Consider the following 19523-nt stretch of genomic DNA (forward strand, 5'->3'; position numbering starts at 1 on the left):
TATTGTTTTGACTGTGATGAATATCTCATGGTACTGTTACAGCTTTTACGCACACACTTTTTTATCTGTATGTTGATGGGCAGTATTATCACAAAAAAACTGTCAATACAAGGAGCCAATGTGTCACATGATACAAACAAATTGGACACAACTGTGCTGCAGTCTATGAATAGGATGAAAATAACCTGGTGTAAACCATAGCATGCAAAAGATTATCAGCTGCCCATCACAAATTCTAAAGACTTGGCGTTGTGCACTGATAGAAGGGCAAAGATAAACAGCATCATTCTTAGTTCTCTATAGTGAAATCGCCCAACATGATCCATAATGATTTTTAAAATAAAAAAAAATATTACTATAATTATTATTACTACCACCACTACTAATAATAATAATATTAATAGTAATAATATTCAAGGTAATGAGCATTTTCAGAAGCCCTTAAACACACTTTTAGAACCCTTGAATTATAGGCATAATAAATGTGCTTCCAATAATGAAGTGATCTCTGTTAATTTGAATTCAATTTCATTAGAATTAGTTGACAATTAGACAAACTATTGGGTATTGGCATCCAGAATAAACATCTCTGCAGTTTTTTTTAGGAATAAAGATGTACTAGAAAGTCTTGGAGAATGGCTTACTGATTGTCCAAAATATTTGGAGAGATGGGTACCTGCAGAAGATATAACCATGTACATCTACAGCATATGAATATACATATCTATGTGAGTACTGGAGATCGTGACCTTTTTTGGTAGTCAAATAGCCCTTTAGCTTTCAACTGTTGTCTGGTTTCCTTGGGTAGTTTTGAATAAAGTGTATCCCAGGATCATAGGGGTTAGTTATTGAATAATAAACTATTTCAAGAGGTTTTGAAAAATGAAGTCTTAAGAGAAAACACATGTCATAAAAGCTCCAAATCTGTTCAGGGAACTATATCACTTATTTCACTTCCTTTGTTCATATTTTTTCAAAAAAAGAAACTCTCTAATGTGTGGTAAGTAACACATACTTTCCACTCACTAAATATATATGTAAATATATATTATATATATATATATATATATATATACACACACACACACACACACACACACACACACACACACACACACACACACACACACATATACACAGAGTATATACAGCAGTTAAAATGAGTATTGAACCCATCACCAATTCTAGGTAAACATATTTTTAAAGGTGCTATTGGCATGAAATTTTTACCACATGTCGGTAACAACCCATACCATCCATCCATACATACAAAGAAACCAAAACAAATAAGTTCAGAATTAAGCTGTGTGTAATAAAATGTAATGACACAGGGAAAAGGTATTGAACATGCTAACTGAAATGTATTTAATAATTTTTACAAAATCCTTTGTTGGCAATGACAGCTTCAAGATGCTTCCTGTATGGAGAAAATAGTTGCATGCATTGCTCAGGTGTGATTTTGGCCCATTCTTCTAGACAAATGATCTTGAAGGTTCTGTGGGCCTCTTCTATGAACTCTGATTTTTAGTTCATTCCAAAAATCTTCTATTGGACTCAAGTCAGGCGATTGGCTGGGCCATTCTAGCTGCTTTATTTTCTTTCTTTGAAACCAATTGAGAGTTTCCTTGGCTTTGTGTTTGGGATCATTGTCTTGCTGAAATGTCCACCCTCATTTCATCTTCATCATCCTGGTAGATGGCAGCAGATGTTTATCAAGAATGTCTTGGTACATGTTTCCATTCATCCTTCCTTCCACAATATAAAAATTGTCCCACACCATGATGTTCCCACCTCCAAACTTCACTGTTGGTTTGATGCTTTTGGGGTGATGTGCAGCACCAAACATGGTGTGAGCTCCAAACATGGTGTGTATTATGACATCCAGAGTTAAATTTTGGTCTCATCTGACCAGACTATATTCTCCCAGTATTTCACAGGCTTGTTTAAATGTTGTGCAGCAAGCTTTAAATGAGTTTCAACATGCTTTTTCCTCAGCAATTGGGTCTTGCATGGTGAGCGTGCATACAGGCCATGGTGGATGAGTGCATTACTTATTGTTTTCTTTGAATCAATTGTACCTGCTAATTCCAGGTCTTTATGAAGCTCTCCACAAGTGGTCCTTGGCTCTTGAAAAACTCTTCTGATGATTCTTTCCACTCCTCTGTCAGAAATCTTGCTAAGGAGCACCTGGTCATAGCTGTTTTATGGTGGTTTATGGTTTATGGTTCTTTCCACTTCTGGATTATGGCCCCAACAGTGCTCACTGGAACATTCAGATGTTTGGAAATCCTTCTGTAAACAATGCCATCAGTATGTTTTGCAACAATAAAGTTGCAAAGGTCTTGAAAGAGCTTTACCCACCTTTTTCTAGGCCATCAGTTGAGACTGAACCAGCTGATATTAATTTGTACTGACAAGGGACAGGATTTCTTTCTAATTACTGATAGATTTCAGCTGGTGTCTTGGCTTTCCATGCCTTTTTGCACCTCCCTTTCTTCCTGCGTTCAATATTTTTTTCCTTGTGTCATTGCATTTTATTATACATAACTTAATTTCTGAACTTGTTTTGTTTTTTTTGTATGTATGGACTGCATGGGTTGTTACCGACATGTGATGAAAATGTAATGTTAATAGCACCTTTACAAATATATTTATCTAGAAAATGGTGGGAGGGAAGGACCTTGCCTACGGCCATCCAATAGCAACTGTCCTTGTCATGCAGGCAGTGACATAGACACCTAAAGGACCCTAAGCAAGAATTAAAACAGTACTGGAGAAGATTTGGGGCTGCAATGTCACATGAGCAGAGGTTAAGATAAGAAAAAATGGAATTTAGATATGGATTTTCTTTATTCAAGTAATCACAGAGAGGGGGGCGGGAGGAAGAGGTGGGTGTGGGTTTACATTGATCTCAGAGAGGAGACTTTGTTATTCAGTATACAGTATCTCACCTTTTTTTAATGAGTCATTTAGACTTCAAGTAATTGCAAAACAAAAATCTCTGATTTTGGTTTCTACAAGCTATACGTTTTATAATACCCAATGCGTTTCTTGGAATGCATTTCTTGGACCAATAGGTCAAGTTTTTCAGAAGTGAGTGATAACAAGTGAAAGGACAGTAATATCATTAAAAGCTGTCTGGAGAGGGTCTCCTTCAGAGCAAAACTCTGACAACTCAAGGACTCTCTTAAAGATGGAGAAACCATCTCAGCTGTGGAGCGATGGATTGTATGGGGCAAAATGAAGGGAGCAGTTCCCTCAGCCAGCTCTTCTACTTGAGCTTTAGGATTTACATCTAAATGAGATTGTACAATCATCTAAATGAGATTGTACAATCAGAATGTAAATGTGTGTAACCAGGTTTATTGATCACAGACCAATTATTTCAACTGTCATCTCTGATCTCCTTCTGAAAGATCTCTCTGGCTTTTAGGTCTGTTGTTTTTGTGTTATCATGCAGTATTTTTTGGGATAACATATGTTCTTTTAAGGCAAACCATGCATTTTTAACCACTTCCCTCTCAGCCTATCGTCAAATGATGGCTGGACGGGAATTTAGACATTGCGGGTGAACATCATGTGACGTCCTCCGCAAACAACACGATCTTTTATTGACTGTGTCTACCAGACACTGCCAATGACTGATCAATGTACTAGTCCGCTGCTGGTACCATGTGATCGCTGTGACCAATCATAGGAGATCACCTGACAATTGGAAACAATGAATGGCTTTGATTCGTGCCATTTATTGTGTACAGTTGTGTTTCTAACTGTGATTGGTCACAGTGATGACATGGTACAGACAGGTTCAATCACAGCCCATCTGTACCATGTGATTAGCTGTGACCTATCACAGCTAATCACAACAATATACACTGCATCAGTAAAAGTGGTTGCTTATACCAGTGAAATTCACTGTTATTATAGTGTGTTAAAAAAATCCTGATCACTTCCCCAGAGTAGTACAGTGTTGGTACGGTAACACTGCATTGCTCTGGTCACAGTGTGTTAGAAAATAAAATCATAAATTTCATTTTTTTTACATGTCACCAGTCAGTATCCCTGATCATCCACCTCACAGGAGTGGCATATCAAAATGCTGAATAGACAGCATCATTATTGCACAGGTGTGCCCTAGGCTGTCCACAATAAAAGGCCACTCAAAAATGTGCAGTTTTACTGTATTGGGGGGGGGGGGTCAGGGAGGGGGTCCGAAAACCAGTCAGTCAGTATCTAGTGTGACCACCATTTGCCCCACGCAGTGCAGCACATCTCCTTTGCATAGAGATGATCTGGTTGTTGACTGTGGCCTGTGGAATGTTGGTCCATTCCTCTTCAATGGCTCTGCGAAGTTGCTGGATATTGGCAGGAACTAGACCATGCTTTTGTATACGCCAATCCAGAGCATCCCAAACATTCTCAATGGGTGACATGTCTGGTGAGTGTGCTGGCCATCAGCTTCCAGGAATTGTGTACAGATCCTTGCAACATGGGGCCATGCATTATCATGCTGCAACATGAAGTGATGGTAGTGGATGAATGGCACAACAATGGGCCTCAGGATCTCATCACGGTATCTCTGTGCATTCAAATTTGGCATCAATAAAATGTACCTGTGTTAGTTGTCCATAGCATACGCCTGCCCATACCATAACCCCACCATCACCATGGGCCACTCGATCTACAGCGTTGACATCAGCTCATCATGAGTTTAGCTCATGATAAATAGGGGCAAACACAAGTGTTGCGTTGATAACTTTTCTCAGTGTATATATACCATCGTTTGTGGACTACAGTCTAGATAATAAACACTGATTTGGGTTATTTTCACCAAAGAAAAGTAGCAGAATACAGTTTTGCCTAAGTTTATGAAGAACAATTATTTATTTGCTAAATTGTATAACAGAAAGAACACAGTTTCAGTCTTTTTCCATTTATTTAGCAAAAAAATACAAACCCAGTGATGACTAAATACCACAAAATAAAAGCTCTATTTGTGCAAAAAAAATTATAAAAATGTCATATGGGTATAGTGTTGCATGATCGCGCAATTGTCATTCAAAGTGTGATAGCGTTGAAATTTGAAAATTGGCCGGGGCAGGAAGGAAGTGAAAGTACCCAGTATTGAAATGGTTAATGAATCAAAAATGCAACCATTTGTTAAGCAGTGCAGCACAACATACATCAATTTGTGCTTAGTGGTATGCTGTAGCATGATTTCGTTGCCACCTCCAACAACACATAGCACAGAGTGTGCATTTTACTGTGCATTGCATAGGTTTGAAGGGGGCTAATGCTTTGTAATTAACTGATCCACGACAAATATGGAGCAAGGAAGGTTGGTTTGAAGTTTCTGATCAACTGATTTTGGTTACATGGCATAGAATGCACTGATCTAGGACACAATTTTAAAAGGACAAGTTGGCAATAGCAGCTTATATATTCATTTCAGTATAGGTTTCCTTTCAAATAAAAAGCAAATGGCGATTCATTAATAAAATGCCCATGTCCAAAAGCCTGGCCTCATGTTAAAAACAGGTCAAATGGAATAACTGTATTATCCATAGCAACTGCTAACACTACAGGAAAAAACCCACTGGGCCTCAAATACCAACGTGTGTGGGAGAAGAACTGTCCAAGACTGTTTGTGATGTTCTACAGCAACCAATCATGCTTTGACAAAAAATGAGAAATTACAGATGTAGAGTTAAGGCTTGTTAGATACAGAACAAGGCAACTATGATTTTGTTTTTGGCCATAGTAAACAATAAAGATGATGTACCATGGTAGCTTGGAATACTCTTAGTGGCTAAGTAAAATATTAGTGTTGCTCGCCATAGAATTGCTTTAATTTTTTTAATTATTAAAAAAAATGGCACTCAAGACTAGATTGGTTGATAGGGGCCACACCTTCACATTCTACATTTTAAAAAGCACCCCCGCACCTTCTACTGGTCACTTGGCACCCTCTGACATGGTCACTTTCTGGAACACTTGCTAAATAATTTAATATCTAAAGGAATGGTAAGGACTAACCAGGAATCAGATTCCAAACCAAATTTAATTTATTTTCAGCTCCAAATTACAATCTACATCTGCTTCCAAAGCCCCAAGCATTCCACATCATTTTTTTTTTTTTTTTTTTTTACATTTTTACATTTTTTACATTTTTTGATTCACATTTTTTAATTAACAGCGCACCTTATACAATGGTACTTCACAATGACTATCAGCACAATTATACTATTTCATAGGATAATAGGAAAGGGAAGGGGAGGTGAGGGTGTGTACGAAAGCTGGAAAAGTTTGTTTCTACTGGCAACTAATAAGAATTTAACTTTGCTTCTCTGCCATTGTGGCTTTAGCGATCTGGTTCCTGGGCTCCTAGTTTGCACCAATGGCGGTATCTGTATTTGTTTGTATGCTCTCCATGTTTTTGTGCAAATACTGCCTTTAAGTATTGCAGTTTTCTATGATCGCTCAAAAATATCTGTATCTGTCCCTGGGATATGTGATTGTAGTAAGCACAATAGACTGTAAGCACCTTTGGGAGAAAGGACTGTTGTGGATGGTTCAGTGTGCTCTATTCTCTATTCATGTAAAACTCCAACATACCCTTTAGCAGTTTACAGAAAGCACTGAACCATCCACAACAGTCCCTACTTCCAAAGGTGCTTTGATTTTTGGACTGTTAAATACTGTCTCTAAAGTGCTGAGGGTTATGTTGGAGCAAACTAAAAGAACACATAAAATAGAAAAAGGATTTTGGTTATTATGGGCAGGCAATACCACCAGTCATTTTTGCATTTGCCTTCTAGAATCAGCTTAGAGTCTTTTATTCTTCCTTAGGATAGATATCTGGTCTTGTGCAGTGTCTATGCACTCTAATCCGTGCACAGTATGCAGCAAATGAACACAACATCCCACACAATAGACATGCAATTAGCTCTATTCCCGAAACCTTGCTTTTAGATGCCATGAACGTATCTCTGCATCCTAATGGTTAGCACAGCACAGTGTATAAATGTCACACCTCTTTATGACATGGTGCCAATCATTGCCTTGAATCAAGTACAGCGACGGGGGGAAAAAAGAATACAAAGAGCATGATAACTCACCTGGCTGCTGTAGCTTCTCGCTGACTTCAATCGCTGACGCAGGGCCGACAAAACGCCTTGAATGTAGACCTTAACTCCCGTAGGGCTGAAGCCTTCTCCCTTAGAGACCCACACAGGTCCTCGCAAATAGGTGAGAGAGTTTTGCAAGCATTTGTCAAGCAATGGGACTAGAGATTAAAGGAAAAAAAAAAAAACTTCATGATCAATATAAAATAAAATAACATTTTCAGCCAGGCTCAAATCCAAAGCTTTAGTATGACAAGAGGACTAATGTGTAATGTGAGTGATAAATGACCCGGGTTAAGCCTTAGGTAATGTGAATGCTCCATGAATTGTAAGCGGCAATGAAGACACATTTATAGTGAGATACCCCCCTATGTCAGATTTCTGAGCTGTGAGAGCACACCTGAATAGTTCTGAAGAGTGTCTAACTAACTGAACAGAGTGTCATGTTGTGCACTGATTGCCTTATCTTCTCATTTATCACAGATGAGTTGGAACAAACCCTGCTGAAATTTACTTGCATTGTCCTGAAAGAGACTACAAGACGGTGGCTGTCTGTCCCCTTCCCAAAAAAAAAAAAACATAAACTCTAGCTTGTGGAGATTCTGAAAAGCACTGTTATACGTGAGATCACACATCGACTTTGTCAAAGTGTGCTGTAATTACCAAAAGATAGGCAATTTTAAAGTTAAATGTGTACAACAAAATGGATGCAAAGGGGTTATTTGCTAAAAGAGCAGAACATTTTTAATTTGCAAAGTAAATACCAACTTTGCTTAGTGAATAAGGTAAAGCTAAATTCACAAAGAATTCATCGATTGTAAGGAAATAAAAAAAATATATAATTATCTTGCACCTGATTGGATGATGAAACTAAAGGCAGTTTTCACCATTTTCATTTAGCCAAGTGATTATTCACGTATAAATTCTCTGCTCCTTTAGGCCCAAGGCACACTTACCATCCTGTTGATGGTGACAATTTAGCAGCAACATGATTGCCAAAAGTGCAGAGAAAAAAATCTTCTTCAATAGTATTGCTCCTTCACAAGCTGGATGAAAAAGGCATCTCTCCTTTGCTGATGGAAATGCTGCAAAATGTCGCTCACCAGTGGCAAAGCAGCGCTCATCCAACCATAGATGGAGCGACACTGTGGAAGCAGGTGAGAACTTTTCTGTCCTGTAAAGTGATACTGTGGCATGGCGGGATTCATGCACACATGGACACATGTTGTAATGCATGGCAATAATCGCTCAACATCCATATTGTGCATGTGTTTTGGGGATGCTCCCATTCAATTTAATGCACCCTCATTGCACATCTATGTAGTAAAAAAATGTGCCTGATCCATTAAGCACCACAATGTATACATCAGAAAACACATGTGCTGTAATGCAATGCAAATAGGGGTTGATTTACTAAAGGCAAATAGACTGTACTTTGCAAAGTGCAGTTGCGCTCTGCAAGTGCAGTTGCTCCAGAGCTTAGTAAATGAGGTAAAGCTTCACTTTACAAAGAGTACCCAATCACATGCAAGGAAAAAAAAAAAACACAATCCCTGCTTGCACAGGATTGGATGATGGAGGTCATCAGAGCTTTTGCTCATTTACTAGACTCTAAAGCAACTGCTCTTGCAGAGCGCAACTGCACTATGCAAAGTGAACAGTCTATTTGCCTTTATTAAATCAACCCCATAGAGTCAGCTACAGGCATACCCCACTTTTAAGTACACAATGGGGTTTATTTACTAAAGCTGGAAAGTGCAAAATCAGTCTCACTTCTGCACAGAAACCAATGAGGTTCAAGGTTTTATTACCAAAACTTAATTTAACTAGCTGGGGTTAGAAGCTCATTGGTTTCTATGCAGAAGTGAGCCTGATTTTGCACTTTCCAGCTTTAGTAAATAAACTTCATTGTGTACCTAAAAGTGGGGTATGCTGTATGTTTTTTGATGAATGGAAGTGCTCTAAGGACCAATAATTAAAGTGGTTGTTGTACATCGTGCCCTTTCTAATAGGGGCCCTGCCGTGACTGGCAGCTCCCACGTGCATGCGTGGGAGTAACGTCACGTGACTCCGGCCAATTACAGAGCCGGAGTTCGCAGTCCCTGGAAGGAAGAGGGGTGAAGATGGACCCTCGCTGCTAGTGGGGACAGCAGTGCAGGCTTCGGTTTCAGGTAAGTGACACATAATGGGCTGCTATACTATGCAGAGTAGCCCAGTATGCTTTACCTTTGCAGGGAAATAAAGAGGAAGTCCATCATCATATTGACCAACACAAATAAAAATATGAATGAGTTCTTAGTTAATCATCAACAAAGTTGCTAAAACTGTTATGCATTTTCCTTTATTATCAAGTAAAGTGATTAGGATGTTTAACCCCAAAAAATAAAAGAAAATACATCGTATGTGCTGATACATATAACAGAAAGCAATGCAGCATGGAAAATTCTGGTATTGCCGACACTATGGGCTTGATTTACTAAAGTAGATCAGACTATGCACTCTGCGAAGTGCAGTTGCACTTTGCAAGTTCAGTTGCTCCAGACTCTAAAGCCCCATACACATTATCAGTTTTTCTACTGAGTTTTTCCTTCAGATTTACCAAAACCATGAGGTCAAACCTTAGGAGTTTCAATTTGTATGCAATCAGGCAGGCCCTTGCACTACATGGTTTTGGAAAACCTGAAGGAAATGGGGCATTATTGTTGAAGGCTTCAATTGTTAACTTATCCTTCTGTAAATGTTAACTGTACCAGCAGGGCAAAGTGGCCATTGGGTTGATTTACTAACAGCAAATAGACTGTTTACTTTGCAAGAGAATTTTCCCCAGAGCTTAGTGAAGGAGTTAAAGCTCTGCTGACTTCCATCATCCAATCATGTGCAATCAGAAATGCTGTTTTATTTTCCTTTCTCGTGATTGGGTATTCTTTGCAAAGTGAAACTTTGCCACATTCACTAAGCTATGAGAAAAATTCTCTTGCAAAGTGCAACTTCCCATGCAAAGTGAACAGCCTCTTTGCCTTTAGTAAATCAACCCCAGGATCTCTGCAATGCTCTACAGAGTCTCATTCTCTATTCCCTATATATCTTTTAAATTATTATATTATATATTTTCTTTAAACAGATGTTTGTACAGAGACCATATGCCTATATTTCCTACCAGAAATCTCTTTTTCATTGCAAGGGGAAGAAAAGTTTGCTAACTGAACGAATCCAACCTAGTCTGTAATCTTTCCTCTACAAAGATCTCTTACTAGGTGTATCTGCTGAGGTTAAATTGCCCTTAAACACCACAATTATCTTATATGTAGAAGTGTATTGATCTGTAATGAAAATGTTTTATTAATTTTTTTAGTTAAGTGATAGGAGGATGTCAATCACTACACTTTATGGAAAGTGTACCAATCCTGGCGTGCAAACCATTTTGATTCACAGGCATGGAAAGGAATTTAAATGCCAGTAAAACGCTTGGGAAAATGCTTAGGTGTTAGTAAGCAGACACTGTCCATCGTTAAAAAAAAAAGCTGTTCTCTGGTGGGTTGATTTACTAAAACCAAATGGGCTGTTCACTTTGCAAGGGAATTTGCACTTTGCATTGGAACTTTCCCCAGAGCTTAGTGAATGTGGTGAAACACTGCTGACTTCCATCATCCAATAATGTGCAAGCAAAAATGCTGTTTTATCTACTTTGTGATTGGGTATTCTTGGCAAAGTGAAATTTCACCACATTCACTATGCTCTTTGCCGATGCAACTTCCGTTGCCTTTAGCAAATAAACACCTATATGTTTTCTGCACACCTTGCATGCAAAATGGTTGTTTTTTTTTGTACATCTTGACCATACGGCATCACCATCTTTAAAAACTATAGTGCATGCACAGATGTGCCAAAGACTCTGCCCAGCTTTCAGGACCAAACAGAAACAGAGACAGTGCATCTGCGCACGGTGGGGGTTTCCCACACAGACATTCCAAGACCTGGGCATTACATTGCCTAGGGCAGTGATGGTGAACCTTGGCACCCCAGATGTTTTGGAACTACATTTCTCATGATGTTTAACTACACTGCAGAGTGGATGAGCATCATGGGAAATGTAGTTCCAAAACATCCTGGGGGGCCAAGGTTTGCCATCACTGGCCTAGGGTTTCTTTGCACACATGGTCAGATCTCTGGCTGGTCCTAGAGCCTGTAGCAGATCTGCACATGTGTGGCATCACTGTGGCAGGGCTTTTTTCAGCGGGAACGTGGGGGAATGCAGTTCCAGCACCTCCAGCAAGGTGGCAAGGTGTGCTGGAGGGCAATTGATGCTGACTGCTGGGGGATCTATTGTCACCGGGGATCTATTTTTTTGTGGAAGTCTATTGTTGCTGGGGTGGTATTTTGTTGCAGGGGGTCCATTGTTGCTGGGGAGGTCTGTCATTGTGTGTGGGGGGATCTATTGTTGCTGTGATGGGGTCTGTTGCTATTGGGTGGGGTCTATCAAATTCCATACAATTTAGTAGCACAAAATGATACTTGGTTCTGTACTCTCTAAAAGGAGCAGTACTTGGAGGGTGGTAGGGGGTGGAGCCAAGAGACAGTGCTCGGAGGTGGGTAGGGTGATGCATAAGGGAGGAGTTCCTGCACCTATTCTCTGAGAAAAAAAAGCCTTGCCTTTGGCATGCATGCACCGTAATATCAATATGCTAATGGTACACTATGGGGTTGATTTACTAAAGGCAAATAGACTGTGCACTTTGCAAGTTGCCCTCTTCAAGTACAGTTGCTCCTGAGCTTAGTAAATGAGGTAAGGCTTCAGTTTGCAGAGTACCCAATCACGTGCAAGGAAAATGAAAAAAAAATGCATTTTTGCTTGCACATGATTGGATGATGGAAATCAGCAGAGCTTCTGCTCATTTACTAAGCTCTGGAGCAAAGTGCACAGTCTGTTTGCCCTTCACAAATCAACCCCACTGTCATTCTCACTAATGCGCTGCAGCAAGAAAAGAAAGTACTCTTATTTTTTTTTTTCTAAGTTGTTTTCTTGAGTGAAGGAAAAGGAAGGAAAAGGAATTTAAAAAAAAACACCCCCATAAGCCCTCATGTACACTGCTGCTGGAAAACAGCCATTTAGGAGCAGTTAGGCATTTTTTCCAGTTGCCCCTGAACTTTCCTCTGTTATCTTATCAGTACATATACACAGGGTCGTTTATAGTCATTTCTAGGCAGTTGAGTTTAGAAGCATTTTTTTTTGGAACGCAAAAAAAGATGGATGTTCAGAGGCATTTGAAACACCAAACGCCTGTAACAGCCTGTAAACGCTGCTAAACGCAGTAACTCGCATTTAGCAGCGTTTCGTATCCAGATGGTTTTCATTTTAACTAAAGAAAAAAAATTGTTTTTTTTTTACAATCGCTTCTAGACACCGCAATGTCACAGTCTTACTAAAAATCACAGATCACCACCATTAGTAGTAAAAATTAATAATAATAATAAAAATGCCATAAATCTATCCCCTATTTTGTAGATGCTATAACTTTTGCGCGCACCAATAAATACACACTTATTGCAATTTTTTACCAAAAATATGTAGAAGAATACATATTGGCCTAAACTGATGAAGAATTTTTTTTTGGGGGGGGGGGGTATTTACTATAGAAAAACGCAAAAAATATTGTTTTTTTTTAATTGACTCTCTTTTTTTGTTTATAGCGCAAAAAATAAAAACCACAGAAGTGATCAAATACCAAACTGATCAAATTGTGGGAACAAAAGGACGTCAATTTTGTTTGGGTACAGCGTCGCACGACCTCGCAATTGTCAGCGACGCAGCGCCGTATCGTAAAAAATTGCCTGGTCATTAAGGGGGCAAATCCTTCCGAGGGTGAAGTGGTTAACTTGCAGGGATTTCCCCTCACTTCCTGTTTTGGCAATGGAGAGGAAGTGGAGGTAAATCTCCCCAATGGGACAAAGATGGCAAAAATACACTTTACATGGGTTATAACCCTCCCTTGCTCTATCCAAAAAAAATTAAAAAAGTTAACAGTTAATTTACTAAAACCGGAGAGTGCAAAATCTGGTGCAGCTGGGCACGGTAGCCAATCAGCTTCTAACTTCAGCTTGTTCAATTAAGCTTTGATAATAAAACCTGGAAGCTGATTGGTTTCTTTGCAGAGCTGCATCAGATTTTGCACTAATTTTAGTAAATCAACCCTCATGTTTCATACAATTTATAACGGGACCACTTTAAACGGCCATATTATTAAATCTGGCAGTCTGTCAATATAAATCTTTTCTTAATCTGGACAGATTGTTTGACTATTTAGTAAACATTGCATATTTTACATCAATTTAAAACCCTACCATCTGTCATGGTATCTTTTGTCTCTGATGTTTTGTATACTTATCACAAAATAATGTGATTTCTTTTTCCATTTATAAAAGTGCTTTTGATACGTATACCCAAGACATAGGAATCGGTCAGGGACTTGTAACTCACCAGACAGTGATGTCATATGATAACACTGTATTTGATGCTGATCAATACACTTGTTTTTCAGCAGATAAAACGACAGCTATTTGCCAAGTTATTGCTTTATTCATTCCCAGCCTAACATCTGCTGTATATTTTTGTTTACATGCTGCTTGTCAAATCTTACTGTCCCAAAGGTGTTTATAAGAGAAGCTTCAGCAGTCACTTTCTTAAATACTAAAGCCTATCTAAATTTGGATTCTTCCACCACTGAGCAGAATGACAACCACACGATCGCTGCATTGAAAGCAATTTTTTCACCGCTGTTTTGATTTCCAGCCTGAGCCGTTTAATTGACGTTGTATGCCTGTTGGCTCAGTGACTTCTGAACAAAAGGCAGACTTTCAAACTGATGTTAAATTATTTGATTGGCAAAATTGGTCAGTACAATCAATGGGTTTTCACTTAAAAATAAAAAGGGAGGAGAGATGTTACAACGTCAAACACAATCTAAAAGCTGGTATATAGACAAGAGCTTTACAAATGTTAAAAGATAAAAAAAAATATTTAAAGAATGTTGGATTTATTAAAATGAATGCTAGATGTGCTACATATGTTATAAGGGAATTTTTTTTTACTAACAGACAGTTCAATTTCTGTCCAGTAACCCAGTGGTCATCAACCCTGTCCTCAGGGCCCACTAACAGGCCAGGTTTTTAAGATAACTGAAATACATCACAGGTGATATCATTTGCTGCTCAGTGAATGCAGTATTCTAGTTGGCATCTTCCAAAGGTAATACATAAAACCTGGCCTGATAGTGGGCCCTGAGGACAGGGTTGATGACCACTGCAGTAACCCCATTGAATATTGTCACCAAATCCTTCTTTGGTAGCTTATTTAGTCTAAAATTGTGAATAACATAGAACAAAGGATACGACACATAGCACATTGTTAAAGTGTTACTAAACCCAGGACCCTGCATTCACTATATCTGGTCTCCCACAGTACACAGAACACGAAAATGCAATTATTTTAGTAAATATAAACTGCTAAATACCTTTTCTCATCAGCAGTATACAGGCATACCCCACTTTTAAGTATACAATTAGGTTTATTTACTAAAGTTGGAAAGTGCAAAATCAGGCTCACTTCTGCATAGAAACCAATGAGCTTCTAACCTTAGCTTGTTCAATTAAGCTTTGTTAATAAAACCTGGAAGCTCATTGGTTTCTATGCAGAAGTGAGCCTGATTTTGCACTTTCTAGCTTTAGTAAATAAACCCCATTGTGTACTTAAATGTGGGGTATGCCTGTATAGCAGTCTTGTGACGTCTGTCAGTGTCTGGTTAAAGCTTGTAGGAGGAGTCTTCATTCTCCTCTGATTGTCCTGTGAGGCTGCATGACCCCCTGACCCTCTGTCTGGACAGTGCTGATTGGCCCTGTGCTGATCACATGCACCCTTTTATGGGAAAAAAAACCTATCTACCAAAACACCAAACTGAAGGCTCTGTTCTATCAGGATATGGTCTGGAGACAGTGGAAGAAGGGGAGGATCAGAGAGGACAGGATCAAAAGCCTTTTTTACACAATGCGTAGGATTAACCCTTTAGGTTCCACAGTGAGTATAACAAACATGCTTTACTGCATATACAGACTTATTTTACTGTTGTGGGTTTAGTAACAATTTAACTTCAGTGTTAGCTGCCATTGGTTTTTGCACAAGGATGGGTAACATTACAATATTTCTCGATAATTTAAAATGAAAATCTAAGCCCTGCCCCAGAGCCCCCAAACATGCTCAATCTTTTAAAATTGTGTACAGTGCTATATTATCAAAATGGAAGCCTTTGGGGCATATACTGATGGAGGTACGGCTATGGAAGTATCCATAACTGTACCTCCATTCATCCATCAAAAACGTTAAGTGTGGACAATTTGTGGATTTTGTATTTGCCCTTTTTATATAAATAAATATAGCTTCCCACGTTTTTTTTTTTTTTCAGCTATTCCGTTCTGTTCTTCACTGTCCATATGTAAAGTAAAAGCTATTGACATCTTAAGTCATATTGCTATCTAATAGGACTGGTGGGGATGATGACAATGTCAGCAGTCTAGTAAAGGGGGTATAGGGACATATTGAGGACATCATCCAATCACGTGCAAGCAAAAATTATGTTTTTTAAAACTTTCCTTGCATGTGAATGGGTATCCTTTGCAATCCTTTATCCTTTTATCATTTACCTCTGTGAAACAACTGCACTTTGCAAAGTCCACAGTCTTTTGGCCTTTAGTAAATCAACCTCATTGGGTGATCCACTGGGTCTCTGGAACTGTAAAAAGGTTGAAACCCCTGTTTTAAAGGGAAAATATCCTATTCAACCGTTTTAATTATTTATATGTAAATGTGATGATCCTAATGTGCTAATGCAGAAAAGTTGTTTTTCATGTATAGTTTTCAATGATACATGTACATGTGAGCATCCATATTTACACACTACAAAAGCAGGCTTTGCTTCCAGTTTAATAAAGCAGCACAGTGGTTGTACCCACATGGCTGAGATTTTATATTGACAACTTTGATTACTAATCGCATGGAGCCAGCCACCAGTGGGTAAATCTAAAACATGTGCAATTTAATATTGGCAATTTGGAGCAGACCACTTGCAGAAATTAAATTAAAAAAATATATATATTTTAAAATACACATTTGAGTAATGATTTAAATTAAATGCCATTGTTCACAGGAAATGATCTACAGTTTCTCAAAAATAAATTAAAATTGGACCCCAGTAAATCTGTCAAATAAGACAACGCATTACAGCATTTTTTTTTCTTCTATACAGTATATGGCCTTAGTTGAACTGGAAATTTTGCTGAAATGGAAACTCTAAATTAGGAATTATTTACTTGAAAAACAAGGCTCTACGCTTTTTACCTTTATTTTGTGTGTTTTTGGGGTGGTATATTTAGAGTAGTGTATTTTTTTTATTTATTGTTCTTTGCGTTTTTTCCCATTTTTTGTGTATTTGATCATTATTTCTCTAATGTTGATGTTCATTTTTTTTCCTGGCTCTTTACTTTTTTTTACAAAAAGTGTAGAATAACAAAGACAAATTATGGGTCTTTTTGGGGCACAAGAACAGATCTAGGGAAATTGAAAAAACATTGTTTTCATAAAAAATGAAAACCCACCTTAATTTTACCTTCCCCTTTGGCTTCAATGCATTTTTCAAAATTTCAAGTCTTCCTAAGTCAAATTTTGACGGTAAAATAGAAAACTGCATGCAAATATATATAAATGACAAGCTTGTTTTCTCCCCATATAAGGATATGTTTACTAGTACTACATAGATTAAATACTATTGTTGTCTCTTTAGCTGTGCTTATTTTAGGTTTTGGGGTCCTTGACATTTAAATTTTACATTTTTAATTGCATTCTTTTTTTAGAAACTGACTATTCAGTAACATATACATAGAAAATAATGTAAGCCCCCCCTTCGGTTTCTTAAATACAACGTGAGTCATGTCTTCCCATACACTGAACAAAGTAGCTGAGCATTAAATATGCTTGACGATCTTCTGCTTGAGCAAGTGGACCTAAACGGTGTGAAGTGTTAATGCTCTGCAGCTTTGCTTCCTGGCTGGTGATTGATCATTTGTAAGTATATCTACTCCGTGTTCCATGAAATCAAGTTTGCCGTAATGGGTTCATCAGATTTTTGGGTTAAATTGAGAGTGAAGAGGTACTGTGTATTGAAATAAGACTTGCCATGTTCCGGGCTGGCCTCGAAACAGCATGGCTTCTAAAGGCGATATTCAAAACCACTTCACTTATCACACGCTTGCTGATTCTGAATAGGGTCCGATGGCGGGGGACATTTGGGAGTTTTCCAATACACTTTAGGTCTGTTGAGCTTCCACCAATGAGGCCATCTCTTTGGAGTTAACAGGCGAGCGTAACATGTCAATGTATAGGACTATGTTAATTAAATATCGTAGTGCATGAAATGACACACTTGAAAGGGGCTTTTTTTGGCAATGGAGAGAATTGTAACCATAGAAAACCCTGCATTCACCACAAATCCACCTACACAGTACCATATATTTTCCAACAAATGCAATATTGTTGTTTGATGCCAGGTCCTTTGGAAAAGACAAAGTGGCAGCTGCAATTGAGTTACATATACATATATATATATATATATATATATATATATATAAATATAAATATATCTATCTATATATAAATATAAATATATATATATATATATATATATATATATATATAATTTTTTTTTTTTTTTTTTTTTGCCGTTTAGTGTGTGGCATTTAAAAGATCTTCTGTGTGGCATTTAAAAGATCTTCTGTGCACAGTCGCAGCCCTCAAGAACAAAAGAAGGGATGGTTTGCTTATATTGTTATGTTAAGTGCCTAAAATAGTTTTTTGAAGGGATCACTCCAAGCAGAGGAATTGCAGTGTAATTCTGGGTAATGTGGTGTAAATGAACACACATGAACTTTTGTTCTGCTTTGTAAATGGAGATAGAGAGTGACTGCCACACTTACAGCTGTTTGGCCTCACTTAGAATCACTGTCATCCCCTAATGAGTGAACAGGCTACTCACTCTGTCTATAACCAGTATCTAAAATGCGTAGGAGTCTTTATTTACAAAAAATACTCCCAAATGTATACTGTACACAGGAAAATATTGATGCTGTTGCTTTTTAATTTTATAAGTGTGTACTAAAATTGGTTCAGTCAATGGAATCATTTCAAGCTTAACTCCAAGCAAGCAAATAAATATGCAGTTCAAATATACATATACATATCAACCAAATAATTTGTAATTCCGTTCACCCGCCTTTGTGATTTACATATCTATGCCAGACAGGATGGCCAGTGCTTTCTTTTTACAGCTAAGGAACACAGAGCTGTCATCTCCCCACCCACAGCCTGCTGACTGGACAGTGAAAGAGCAGCAACACACTGATAAGTCATCCATCTGCCCCTTCCTCCTGTCTGCATTACCTGTGCATGCATCAGAGCCTGATTAGCTCCTATCCTTCTCCAATCTGAGTGTCGTTATGCAATGGATTTCAAGCAACTGATATCAACACAGACTCAGGCACTTGCAATGATGGGGTCCTGACTTCAGTCTTCAGGCTTATCATCTGCATTGGGTTTATTTGTTGTTCCTACATTTTCATTCAGTTTCTCTCTAGTTCCCAGTTCCTAATGCCATGTACACACGAGCCGAGTGAAAAAGTCAGACGGGATCCTTTCATCATATATTCTGATCATGTGTTTGCCTCATCTGACTTTTTTTTTTTTACGAAAATTCTGACGGACCTAGAAATAGAACATGTTTTACATTTTTCCGACTGAACTAATTCCTATCGTGAAAACCGCTCGTCTGTATGCTGTTCCGACAGACCAAAAACAATGCATGCTCTGAAGCAAGTATGAGACGGAGGCTATTGGCTACTGGCTATTGAACTTCCTTTTTCTAGTCCCATCATACGTGTTGTACATCACTGCGTTCTTAACGATCAGACTTTGGTGTGATCATGTGTACGCAAGACAGTTTCAGTCAGAACTCCATCGGATAAACCTTCAAAATTTATTCCAACGGGAAAACCGGCAGTGTGTACGCGGTATTAAGCCTAGAACACACTATTGGGTCTTTTTCATTCAAGCCAGTATCAGAACACACAGGTCATCCAATGTTGGCCTGTTTCTATTGAACCGGTGGATGCTACCTGATATTCAGCCTGTGTGTACAGCCCTTAAACCTGACCCAGGTGTCTTTTTTAAATCGCTTCATTTTTTATTGTTATTTTTTCATACAGACATTAACAAAAAACAATACGGAACATATAACCCTGGCACATAATAAAAACACAACCCAGAAAAAAAGAAAAAACCCTGCTATGTCCGCACTCCTCTCT

General features: G+C 38.3%; 1 protein-coding gene across 1 annotated transcript in view; it reads right to left on the reverse strand.

Annotated features, from left to right (window-relative positions):
• Positions 1–19523, reverse strand: part of DCDC1 (doublecortin domain containing 1) — a 680197-nt gene that overhangs the window by 482522 nt on the left and 178152 nt on the right. The window contains exon 8 of the mRNA XM_077460866.1: positions 7119–7285. Coding sequence (XP_077316992.1) covers positions 7119–7285 — 167 coding nt within the window. The remainder of the gene's footprint in view (positions 1–7118; positions 7286–19523) is intronic.

This window comes from Lithobates pipiens, unplaced genomic scaffold (assembly GCF_037356315.1).
Source record: "Lithobates pipiens isolate NorthernLeopardFrog02 unplaced genomic scaffold, aLitPip1_a1.2 Scaffold_10, whole genome shotgun sequence".
Classification (NCBI taxonomy): domain Eukaryota; kingdom Metazoa; phylum Chordata; class Amphibia; order Anura; family Ranidae; genus Lithobates; species Lithobates pipiens.